The sequence below is a fragment of the Ixodes scapularis genome, unplaced genomic scaffold (genome assembly GCF_016920785.2).
Source record: "Ixodes scapularis isolate PalLabHiFi unplaced genomic scaffold, ASM1692078v2 PGA_scaffold8__174_contigs__length_109621045, whole genome shotgun sequence".
In the NCBI taxonomy this organism is placed as follows: Eukaryota; Metazoa; Arthropoda; class Arachnida; order Ixodida; family Ixodidae; genus Ixodes; species Ixodes scapularis.
In genome coordinates, this window is record NW_024609883.1 from 34,112,549 (window position 1) to 34,125,587 (window position 13,039).

The 13,039-nt window shown below is 46.7% G+C and overlaps 1 protein-coding gene and 1 non-coding gene across 8 annotated transcripts in view; both read right to left on the reverse strand.

The window, feature by feature from the left end:
* Window positions 1–863: 863 nt before the first annotated feature.
* Window positions 864–936, reverse strand: Trnak-uuu. The gene has a single exon. It is a non-coding gene; the product is annotated as a tRNA-Lys (tRNA).
* A 1,328-nt stretch (window positions 937–2,264) lies between these two features.
* LOC8036928 (phosphatase and actin regulator 1) overlaps window positions 2,265–13,039 on the reverse strand; it is a 103,567-nt gene continuing 92,792 nt past the window's right edge. For all 7 annotated transcript variants that reach the window (XM_029981704.3, XM_029981733.4, XM_040214961.3 and 4 more), the window contains one exon: window positions 2,265–7,002. In XM_029981704.3, coding sequence (XP_029837564.2) covers window positions 6,987–7,002 — 16 coding nt within the window. In that variant the 3' untranslated portion in view covers window positions 2,265–6,986. The remainder of the gene's footprint in view (window positions 7,003–13,039) is intronic.

Genomic DNA, 13,039 nt, shown 5'->3' on the forward strand with positions numbered 1-13,039 from the left:
AAATGAAAATGGTGCAAAAACCAACATTCAAATGTACGCGCACTTTTCAGTGCCGTGACGTCAGTGGCAGGCAGGCTTGCCAGTCGAGCTTTGAGCTTATTTCTTTAAAGGGGCACTGACACCCCAGAGGTCGTATTTATTTTTATTGTCTAAAACGATGCAAGTTGCAGTCATAAACACGCAAAAAAAAACCGCATCGCGAAAAAAAATTTTCCCGCGCGCGCGCGCGCCTTTTTATTTTTGGCGTTTGATTTTCCCGCCTCTCGCCTCCTCGCTTCTTTTGATCGGTGACGTCAAAAATCAGGAAATTTAGAAGCTTTCTAGGCGACATCTCTACAACATTTAATAACGGCAATCGTAAAACATGTTTTTTAACGCAATTGCGAACGCACTACGGCCCTTCTTTTTGAAATACCAAAAATCGGGAGTTCGTTGTGGTGCCGTCTCCTGGATTTGTATCCTCCAACGGAAAACAGGCGACACCGCTCAAAACCGGTCCGCCGTAACGCCGCCGCTCACTCCTTTCCTCCTCGCTTTGGGTCGCCATGGCAACAGCAGGGAGTGGTGAAAGAAAGTTGACTCTCAGGTCTCCGCGATTTTTGACGTCAAGGCACCGGCGCCGATCGCGCGGGAACTTCGAATTCGGCATTTGGAAATTGTTTATTTACTTCACAAATACTGAATTCCCAAATTTCAAATTTTGAGGGTAATGTCCCGGCATCGTTTTCAATCGTTTCGGATAATAAAAAAAAAATATGATTTTGATGTGTCAGTGCCCTTTTAATTTTGCGTCATCGTGCTGCGTTATGCTGGGACGGAGTGAAAAGACAGTGTTTTTCTTTTCTACGTTCAAAAATATGCGCCGCCCGAACAGGGACTCGAACCCTGGACCGTTAGGTTAAAAGCCTAACGCTCTACCGACTGAGCTATCCGGGCGCTTGCAAGAAATCATCTGCAGAGCCATATTATTGGGAGAGTTTGGCCAGTGGGTGTGGCGACGCAGGCGCTGGAGAGGAGAAAAGTAAATAGGGAGTTTTCGTAGACCGCGTTTCCCCCTCCGCTAAGCTCTCCGCAACGAAGCAGCCGCTACTGCGCCGGCGCGCCGATGGCCTTGACTGTAGAGTTCCGGCTAGCGTAGCTGCTTGCGGAGGGCGTTGCGGGACAGCGGAAACGATCTACGAAAACTCCCTATTGAAAGGGAGGAGAACGCCGAAGGAGCGAGAAAGAAGGAGCAGAGAAGAGACGACCGCCATTTTTTCGCAACGCTGTCGGAGAAGACCACTGCCGAGGCTACGCGTCTTCTGCTACGGGCCGACTTCTTTTTCGCCTGAATAAAAGTTTGAGGCCATACGCCGAAAAATCTTCATTTATTAGCTTTTTAACCCACCGAGGAATAACAGTATGTCATTTTCTTGCCAGAGCCAACCCTATAAAAGGAAATAATCGAGATTTTGATGCCGATGCCACGCATTCCGCCGGGAGAATGAACGAAAATGGCGGCCCTCCCCACTCAGCTGGGAGCAGCCGGGAGTTCACGCGCATGCTCTCATGCCTATCGCTCTGCGCCGCGTGCTGATTAGCTCACTCGGGAGAGCGTTACGGCGGCGAGATCATAGACTGACCAAGCTCTCTCCATATACGGCTCTGATCATCTGTTGATCTTTTCAGTTTTTACTTTTTGTTTACGTTTTTTAAATACAGGAGTTGTCATCCGCTTTGCAGCGTGCAATGTTTGTTTGCTTGCTTATAGTTTAATTCAATACATTTTCAGCCTTCGAAGTATCTCTATGCGGAGAGGAACTAGTCCGAGGATTTGCGAGGACGTCAGAACGACACGGAGCTTCCATTGGCTTAGATTGAAAGGACAGTGGGTAGAGTTCAATGCTAGATGCCTTGAGGTCTACCCACTGTTTCAAACAGCCAATAGGAGCTCGGTGTTCTAACATCATCGCGACCTCTGTGCAAGCAGCAGACGACCTGCACTCCGTATTTCATAGTTGTTTGGTGTCGCACTGCACACGTAATGCCAAGACATAGTCGAAACCATATATTTGATACAATTTTATATATTAGTAAATTTGGCGACTTTGCCTACTCTCCAAAGCATACTTCATTTCGTAACAATGGAAACTTCGTTAAACTTTGTGCATTGCTTTTCGCCAAGGGAAACCATCCTGAGGTGTAAAGTTAAATTCAGCAAAAAGCTGAACAAGACGAAATATTGAAATGGTAAAACGGGGCAGATGAACACAAACTCCCTATCGCTTGGATCAGACCCTCTTTATTCAGCCGTCGAAACAGCGACTACAACAGACCCTGTCCGAGAGTCGAGGGAAGAATTGGGCATGGGGGTTCCAGGGCCCTCCAAATCTCACCATTCAAACAAACATTCCATCGTCCGCCAACAGGCAGTACCATCCACTAGAGGGCACTACTAGGTGACCCCTGAGACGATGCCAAAGACCTGCCCATTCAGCAGGAAGGAGGATCAGCTACCAACTAGGTGCTTGCCAAAATAGGTTTCGTGGTCGCCGCTCTCTGTCTGAATACAAACCACCTTTAAAATACGAAGAAAAAAAAAGCCGGCTCAAAATATAATTTTGTAATTGAATGCAGAAATTTTCTAAAGTTACTTGAATTGCGAGGTATACAGCTAAACATTCTCGTCGCCTAGGAGACAGCCTCACTCGCTCAGAACTGCAAGGCAAAACGTGCAGCGGAGAGAGTTGCGCGTTGGTAATTGACCGCCTTCTTCCATTCCCTCATCAAACGACTCCTAGATCACACATGAAAAGCTCGTCGTCATGTTGTTCTTGTAGGCCTAACTAAGCTCTTTCCCTTACCCCTCCAGAAAAAAAAAATGAACAGTCTGTAATACTGAAAGTTGTGCATTTACCCCAGAAACCAACAGCGCCCTGCAACGCCATCTTCCTGTTACAAAAGCGACCATTTACACCGGATGCAGCCAGAGCAGTTCGTTAACAAACGTTCTCGACGAGAAGGCATATCGTTCGGGGCTCTCAAATGTGCACATTTCGAACTAGCTTTCGATTGGTCTTGTTTTGTGCGCGGCATCATGTGCAAACGCATCGACACTTCTGCACTCCAGAAACAACTTTTTTCAGCAGCCCGTCTGCTAAAGCACATACATACACGTCTTGTTATGTACAGAAACCGGGTTATACGAATACACTAGGTACATGACTTTACAGTGGTATGTACACTCCCTCCGCACACTCCGCATGCGCGCGCCGCCCTCGAAAGACGTTGCAACGTAAAGCTTTCGATGAAACGTAGGTTGCGAAGCGTTAAGAGTTTTGAAGAATGCATATTACAGTCATTGCATCGCCTGCCTAAGCAGCCTGTATGGGGGCTGCTGCTAGTTACGATATGTACACAGGGGAAAGAGCAGCGCAAACCAGTCAAACAATCTGCAAGGTTGACGACCGAGTAGTTCTACTTAAATCAAACATATAGACGGCATACAAACGAAGAGCCTTCAAAAAGTTGCTCTCCCAGTTCATGTGCAAAAAAAATGCAGTTCTCAAAAGATGCCTCTCCCCTGAAAAACATACCTCCGGGACAATTCCAAGTTTCCCTTTTCCCCGATAAGTAAGCTTTCATAACGCCACGCACCAAGCAGTACATTTTTTCCAATTTTTAAGGGGTGGCAAGTTATATTTAGGCCGTAGACTTTCCGGTTTAACCAAGAAAACACAGATAAAATATCTGTTGGTGCCAAAAATGCAATAGGGACCAACGAATAATAGAACAGTTGGTGCCAAAAATACAAAATCTATCAAGACAGAAAAAACAACTGGCAAAATACAAATTCTGGTCAACCAAACACAGATTTCTGAAAATATTTTTCCAGCTAGGACTGTTTTTGCTGAAATTTGATTTGTACTTAATTTTTCACGAGATTTTGTTACCAATAATGATCAATAAAAATGACCAAAATACTCCATTATTTCAAAATATTAAAAAAACATTCAGCCATTATCTTTATAAACAAACATAAAAAAATCTACGGCCAGTTATATTTCCAGGTTTCTGGGACAATGAGTGATTGCAGATGAGAAAAGAATTGAAAAAATTTAACTCTGCCGCGAAAGCTTTCAACAGCCAACACGTCCTATGACGACGGGGTCTCGACACTCTAGAACCGACCGGCTAAACCTAAAAACGGGTGGCGGCGCAAGGCACCGCTTAGATGTTGGAACACTCAAGGCTCAGCTTGAGCTAGAACACCGCCCAAAATGGGCATTGCAGCTGAAAGTTTGAGACAGCATTGAGCAGTCAGCAGTCTAGTCTTGTCATGCTACGCGTCTTTCAACGTACACCCCAGCCAAAACGGAAGCGAGGTTTGGATGATCAGCAAGCGCCACGATGAGACGTGTCCAGAAGCGTATACACTTGACAGACTATGCTTGGCAACATGTTGTACTCTTATACAAACAAAACTCTAAAAAAAAAAAAATCCTGCAAAGCAGAATTAATTTTTACTTTCATTTTTATTCCAGATGCAGCAAAGCATCCAATTAAATTTCAGAATTTATGGCCCAAGCATGCAAAGACAACTGAAAGTAACTGAGATCACCAACAAAATAAGAAATTAATTTGTAGCGACAATAACTAGAAACAAACAAAACAAAAAAATAATATAAACATGTGCAAAACAAAAATCGATTCAACATCTATACTTTTTATTTCAGTCAACTGCATTTCTATTCGTTCGGTCTGCCAACAAACGCAGACAACGTAGTAGATAGAAGACTTCACTGCACCGTAGAACCGCAAAAAAAAAAAAAAAAAAAGTCCCATCAAGATTTGCCTAAACAAATATTCACATGCAACAAATCAGAAGGCAATTTCCTGCCCCCAGCCCCCCTTTTCCCTCGCATAAAAACAAAAATAAACCGACTGCATATACAGTATGTACACTGTCATTCCCAGTCCTATGTACAGAACAAACACTACACGAAAGACCGACACTACTCTAACAAAATAAAACAGAGCGAGAATAAAAAAAAAAACAAGCCTTCAACTTGCAAGTTCGTCTTCATGCTTTGGCATGTGCAATGAAATATCCTCTCATCTGTACATCCCTTTCCATAAACCGCATGTGAACTGGCTTTGACATGACACCCCACCTTCTTGCTCCTACGAAAACAAACAAAGACAAAACAAAGACATCTCGACAAAACGACGACACTGCAGTTTGTTCGGCTCCGACAAGTTCAGAGAGGAAGAGAACCGCATTCTCCTGGCGACAATCCATCTCGTTGCATAGTAATGTCCACCCTACCTATCGAGTCTAGTGCCATGCCATCGAGCGAAGGAAACACATTAAAACGAAAACTATTTTAAGTAGAGAATTAATACTGCTATCTGGACAGCACTAGTCGTTAAATACTCGCGTCCCCAAGCCCACTAAAACGGAGTTTGTTTTTCTGCCAAGCTTTTTCTGCGGCATTGCAGAGTATCGGTATCCGGTGTTTGAGCGGATCTCCGCCTGTGACCGTGCTGTGACCGCCACTATACTTTACGAGCGCTGAGGGAAACTCCTTACGAACATGTAGCCCGCAATGAATGCATCTAAAAAGAGTCCGGCTTCTGGTATAATGCAACAGGAAACAACTTTTGTTTTTTCTAATATGAGAACTAGAAAAATGCAACTAGAGCTGCCATAACACAAAGTAACCGACAAACGGCGTGCGGTACTCAGGAAACCAAACAAACAATTCAACAGTGGAAAAAAGCTATTTGTCGTTGGGCACGGCACAAGTTTTAAAGGGGGCATCTCGTTGGGGACGACCGCAGCCTAGAATACGGAGAACAAAGAGAACCCTCCGCGACGACGGTGGTACCCAAATCGCACCGTCGATCGAATCACTTTCCCAAAGTTCAATTCCTTAGTTTCCTTCGTAAAAAAACATAAATACACCGGAAACAACCATACAAGTAAAACACATGGTCAAAAAAAAAAACAAAAAAAAAAAAGGACAACAAAGACTATTAAAAATATTTCGGGCTAAAAGAAACGGCTTTACGCTACCGAATCGAGCGAAACTACTGGCACTCCGGACAATGGGCTCCAAAAAGAGCACTGCACAGGTGCGTTTGGCGCGGAAAAAAAAAAAAAAAAAACAAGAAAAACACAACACATTAGGGAATGCCGGTAAAAGGCGCCAGGAGCTGGACAGACGTTAGACATGCGCACGCGCACGAAAATAATACGGGTGGCCCATACGACACACCACTTCTTGGCTCAAGACGAGGGGCACACCTGCCACAGGGGGTCCGGATGCCAACAGAAGACAATCCAAACGACCGTTGCCCAAGTAGACTAAACCGGGTGCGACAAATTGCCGGCTGACGAAACTCCCGGTCGGCGAAGGGGCACGCCAACGAAAGTCTCCGCCAGCGAAGCACTGTGCTGACGAAGCTCTCGGTTGACCAAGCAGTGTGCCAACCAAAGTCCACACCGGCAAAGCACTGTGTCGGAGAACTTGCAGCCTGACGAAGTCCGTTGCACGGGCTGCGAAAGCTTCGCCGTCGAGCAGACGATGACGACAAAGTCGTGGCACGCGAGAACCACCGCCTCTCAATGGTGCGCGTGCGGTAAACCAGAGTTGCCGAGTCCAGCCCGGTCAACGCGGACACCCACGGCGACTGCAGACGGCACGGAGAGCAGAGTGTGTCGCGCGCCTGCGCGATTCTCGCCCTCCGAGCTTCTCTTTGCAATGTCGAATTGGGTCCCGGAACAAAGTTGCCGACAGCGGGGCGATGCGTGCCGTCTCGTTGCTCGAGGTTGGCTGCCACCTGCGTCGGGGGTTCCGGCGGCCCGGGGTGCGAGCTTCCCAAAAACATGTCTCTGCGGGGCCCACCGTTACCACTGCCTTCGAAGAGGAGAGGGAGCGAAAGGGAGAAAGATAGGCACCCCCGATTCCGAGCTCGACTTCCGGCTAATCGCAGGGAGTTCCTCACGGCCTGTGGAACCTGGGAAAATATTCCAGAAATGCTGTCAGTGGAGCGCACAGTTTCTCGAGCCGCAGTCCGACTGCCCGTACATTGTTCAAAAGCCACCGTGCTCGCTCCAGACATGACAACTAAATTATCTCGGCCCACATGACTCGAGCCTGTTTGAAGTGTGCTGGCTTCATACATGTGTATGCTTAGAACATGCCTGCATGGAGTTTTCGTACGACCGCTGTGACGAGGAAGAGACGTGCCTCGGATAGTGCCTGCACACCGTCTTTTGTACGATGTATAAGCAACGTGGCTGCGACTTGAGCACAGTAGAACCTCGTTGATACAATCTTAGTTCGTACAACTTCCCGTCTCGTGCCTTCACGACCGAGGGCTTGAGAAATGTCCCATTCGTCCCACACGTTCCCGAATATCACGATTTCCTGGTTTAGTATGTTCAAAGTTTCGCCAAACACCGATCGGATTACGGTGGAGCCCCGGTTATACGACTTTTGCGGGACTGCACGAAATCATTGTATAATCCGCGAGTCGTATCGTCCGAGAAAAAACAACACAGACTAGCCCGGTTATAACAAACCCGTTTATAGCAAAATTGCGGTTATACCGAAGGAATTTGGATTTCCCATTCCCATTTTTGCATTTTTAATGCAATTTGGGTCCAGTTAGAACGAAGGAAATAAAAAAAAAAAGCCCCAGCAGATATAACAAAAACAAATTTCGTGTCAACCGGATAAAAAATCTAGCAATCACAAGCAATCACAATATTATACGACCTCTGGTACATTTTGAACACAACACAGCTCAAAATTCGGCTGCCGGAAGCCTCCACAGAGTCATCCGCTCTCTTTATCGTGTAGCTCCTATAAGATTGCTGCACTGCACCACTTCATGTGCCGCCGTGTCCTTGAGGCTCCTCAAAACAAACTGAAGGAGAAAAAAAAAACAGAAAGTGAAGTCGCTGACGGCAGCACTCTTAGCGGCCAATTATGGTTGTTTCTCTCTCGTTTGCTGTCACATGGCGGGTACAACTGCCGGAAGCACCAGAATAACTCGAAGTCTGCTGGGGTAGTTAACGCACCAGTAGCATCATTCACACACTTGCGAATCGCGAATAACACTCTTAAGTCTCGCGCAAGGTGCAGTTGTTGCGCAACACCAGCTCCAGAGTCATATCGTTTGGAGTTTCGAACACACCGCAGCACGGACAACGCGGGGCGCACATTGTTATCGTCCTTCGTCCTCTGCTTTTTCTATGGTACTGGGATGAAAAAGATTGAGAACCTGTGCTAACAACATACTCCTACAGCAAAACAGGTTGCCTGCCCCACCCTCCCCCCCTGCATAGCTGTCATGCGACAACATCCCAGCAGCATGAGACAACTTCCCATCAGCGCAGCAATGTCCCATGGCAGAGAAATATTGATCTCTAGGACAATTGCTGGATCGCCCCATCCCTGCTTGGTCGCTGCAGCATGAGTGCGGTCACCAAACGACCATCTTGCATGTAAAAAAAATTGTGTTTTTGGAGCGTTGCGGAAGCTGCCAGCAGCGTGCTGAAGACACGTTTTTCACTTGTTCGTCGTCATTCGCCAGAAAAGTTCTTTAAAGGGGTAAAGATTTTAGTGTTGAAAGAATAGGCAATTTGTATTTTTTATATTGTTTATCCAACTCAAGTGACCAAAAATGTGTCGCCTTGCCCCGAAAAACTGCTATTCGGTGCGTAATCGCGAAGAAAAAAAGAAAATGCAGTACACTCCCTTTAAACGAAACTCGACGGGCACAGTGAAATCTGTTTCATTTATCGGCAGTTTCATTTAAGGGGGACATGGGTCTTTAGACCAAAAAAATCACCAAAAAATCCATTTGCGACCTTTTCCAAAATAGGCCCAATCACTGGAAGGTTGGAGCTTCGGGCACGCTTAAACCACAGGAAAAGCGCCTTCTCGAGGCCCTTGTGGTCGGCTAGACACATCCTCTTCCTACTGGGGGCAAAAGCGCCGTCGTTGTGTGCCTTCTCAATCTTGTCACCATCCTTCAAAATCCTTGAAAGAGTGCACTTCGGGATGCCATGCCTTTTCGCGATGGCAGTCTTTGACTCCTGGCTGCCCGCTTCACGCCTTCAAGAATTTTCATTTTGCCGCTTAAAGACAACACATTACGCATGTGCTTTTTAGCGGTTCCTTTCATTTTCCACGCACGTAAAAAGAGGCACCCGTAGAGTCACGCATGTAAAACGCGACAGACCATAGCTGGACAAACACAATGTGGAAAATGGCGTCCACAAACAAAAGTGCACGGCGCGACTGGTGCAACCGCATTAGGTTGGATTCTGGATAACGACAAGAACGAAGTCAATATGAAGCTCAGTTTCGGTTTTGTTTATCAGTGTTTCCCGCAAAATGCTGTTTTGATTGTCGAGCACAACTTAGTACTAATTTTATAGGAAACCAATTAATTTTTTTAGATTTGTTTTGTTTAAGAGAAGTTTTCGTTTATGCAAGTTTCGTTTAGCGCGCGTCTACTGTATTTGCCGATCTGCAGCCACGTGTGGTGGTTAACGGAACTGATGTGCGACATACTCTCGGGGATACACGTAAGTGAACAAAACCTGTCCCCCTCCGCTGCTACACCCGCCGTCAACCCCGTAACGAACCATCTTTTGTGTCGATCATGCGCCGCGACCTTCAACGATGCTAATCCTTTAACAGTCGGTAATCGTGGAGGAAGCAGCTGGAGACTTTGGAGAGAGAACCCAAGGGTAACCCATGCAATCCCTTAGAGTATGTCACTCAAAAGGCGATGTGGGGAATTGAGAGGCACTTTGACCTTTGATTTGTTTAATTTTTTTACATAAAAACAAGCGCTCGCAAGAAGATACAGTTCTCCGTTCTTCGTTCCAAGGGTGACAGATTAATTTCCGCAGTTAATTGGCCAAAGTCTGAAAATTGTTGCACCGCCCTTTTAAGGGGGAACACTACCCAAAAATGTTAACTTTTGAACGGCTCCTTTAAAGCAACCTCAAATTGCAGGGCGAGATTCTATCACTACTGAGACCATCTGCAACGAATTTCATCATTCTAGTTTAATTGTGAAAGAAATTATACATTTCACAATATGAAAGTAGGAGCGTCTGTTTAGGAAAACTATCGTTTTGTAATAAAAGGAAAATTTTGAATTTTCTTGTGTTATATAACCTTAGGAATGGCCACAGCACATAACTGTGGAGTAATTTTTCAATGTTTACCCCTTTTCATAAATAAAACATAAAATCAAAAATAAAAAAATTTCAATTTTTTTTATTTTCTAAAAATTTCGATTTTTTAGCATGAAAGAAGGCAAACTTAAAAAAAAAAGAAAAGCACAGTGTTTTTCCTCACAAAATACCAATCCAGAAAGACTTTCAGAAAAAAATATTCGTTGCATATTCTGAAAACTATAGTTTTCCTAAGAGCGCAGTTTGCTAAAAAAGCATGAAATGAGAAAAATGCAGTCAAAGTGTCAACTACGTCCCCTTTTATTTTAAGAGCGTGTATGCTCTTAGAAAGCACCAGGGGCATAGGTGGAGCCTTCCTGTTCAACTTGATGCTGCTCAGTGACGACTGCTTCGAGCTTCCGCCTCTTCGTCGCCAGTTTTGAGCTCTGAAGCGCCTTTACTCGTGCTCGTGACACGCACAGTTTTGTGGCCTGCTCCACGTGCTTGATTGCGTGTGCACCACTAGCTATGTTCAGCTTCTGCAGGACTCGCTCGATACCCTTTGGGCCAGCGTTAAAAGTCTAGAACAGCAAAGGCTGCTGCCGTCTCGACTGTCTTCAGGGACGCAAATTCAGTCTTCGGGCACCTTTTCCACACCAAAGCATTGTATGATTCGTTAGCATTCTGTGTTTGCATCCTGGAACAGCGTGCCAAAAGGTCTGCCTTGGCCAGCCTGTTGTAAAGTGGCACCAGGTCCTTGGCAATGTCCTGGCTGAATGCTGGGCGGTGGGCCTGAGGAGCCGACGGCTTGCCAGCGTCGAGCAGGGCCTGGTGCCCATTGTAGTGGCACCAGGAATCCTCACCATGAGGGCAGGCGATGTGTCGAGGCTTGGTGTCTGTTGAATAGGAGTGCAACAGGCTTGCAAAGACGGCCCGCTGCATGCCCTTGACGTCTGGAGCGTTCTCCTTGAGGGCAGCAGCATAGTAAGCTGTTAACTTCTTTACCACAGCTTTCGTGAGTTTTCCCTTGCCTCCCAGGCCCCCCTTCTTTATGCTCTCAATGCCAGAGAAGACTCGTTTAGCCACTTGGTTGACACAGTCTTCTTTGGTTATCTCTTTGTCGTAAAGATTCAGCTTGGAGACATGCAAGAACGCCTTACTGTCTCCATCGCTTATTACAGTAGTGTACTGCATGTTGTGCAGTTCTTTGGACCGGCTGAATATGGTCCCAGCAGCCTCAACTTCCATGGCATTTGAGGAACCGTTGAAATTCTTTTGGCACGTCTCGTTGCGAGTCTCCATCCACTCCTCATGACCATCTTCGCTCTCCTTGGGTCCGATGCTGCAGCCATGGCAGTATTTGCTTGCCACTGAGAAGTCGAGCACAAGGCCCGAGTCAAGCTCAATCACAGCCCCAAGTCCGAAGTGTGAGGTGTGGCCCCGCTTGTGCCATGAGCCGTCGAAGCTAACACACACATCAACGACGGCACCACTGTCTTCTGGTTCTTTTTCTCTCCTTACCGCTTGCGCGGACTCCTGCATAACTTCGTGCGCAGCATCCATCGCGGCGCGATGAACTTTGTCCGAGACGGCTTGGTAAGTTTTCAAGTGCATGGGAGGTGGGGCGTCCATGCCTCCGAAAAAGTTTGTCATCTTCGTAAAATTTATGCCACAATTCCTACTCGCTACACCAAGACGCACGGGCAGCTCGGGCTGGCGACTCGATTCCAAGAACGGAGAGTGTGCCGCTTTCGCAACCTCCCCGCAGTCGAAGCGCTCGCTTGAGGCACTCGGGACAAAACAGCGGTTCTATTAGGGTTCCTAAAGCTGCCACGTTCACGAAACAGTAGCCAGTCAGTGGCTTTGGTTCACCGCTGGCATCAGCTGCCACACCTTCAGATGCATCGTCACGTTGGAGGAGTGCAGCCTTTCGTTCGAAAGCAGTCAGGTTGCTTTCGACGTCGTCGACAGAAGCTGAGCTTTCCGACGCCGAGGTAGTCGCGTCAAGACTCGGAAGAACTTCGGTCGTCGCTTGCATCCGGCCCGAGTCGCGCGAACATGGTGACGGCTCGAGCACGACCGGCCGCCCGTTGCTACGTCGGCCCCTCGGTTTTGTAAAACGGTTTCGTTTCCCAAATTTCTTCTTAGTGAAATGCTTTGTTGCGGGCATTTTGAGTGCGCAAATATGCGCACGGAAAGCGGCGAAACGATTAACAACCAGCATCGATAGGAATCAAAAGCGAAAACGACCGTAATGGCGGGGCTGGAAAGGCTCCATAGACCGCGAAAAGGTGTTCGAAGAGTCACGTGCTGCATTTGCACCAACCACAGTCCGAGTTTCGTTTTCATAGCCAATCCGGGCGAGTCATTTCTAGATTTTTACTTCTAGTTTGTTGGGCTCTGCACACGCCTCATTGCACTCTCGAAAACAGCGTGTGCACTCATTAGAAAGAAAAAAAAAAAAAATGTTTCCAACGAGGGTACACATGTCGCGTTAGGCCTACGCAGCGTCTCGTGGGTGCAAATTTAGAGACACTGTTTTCTGTGGCTCTCCCTGTGCCCGAAGCGGCGCGCGAGCGTCTCCGGCACGTGAATAAACATAAGTTTTTGCTGTTCTACGGCACAGATGTCAATAAAACTTTGCATATAGATTCCTTATTAGTAAAAGATTCCGATAAAAACAAAATCCCAAAACAAATTTTTTAGGCGAAAATCGCCGTTTTTTGCACCGTGTCCCCCCTTAAACCCCTGTGCAAGTGTGGGACTTGCCGCCGAGAATATGTGGAAATTTTTAGGGAAGCGTAGTGCCGCAGGAAAAAGACACAACTCGTCGAAAGAAAGTTTTGCCGGTCT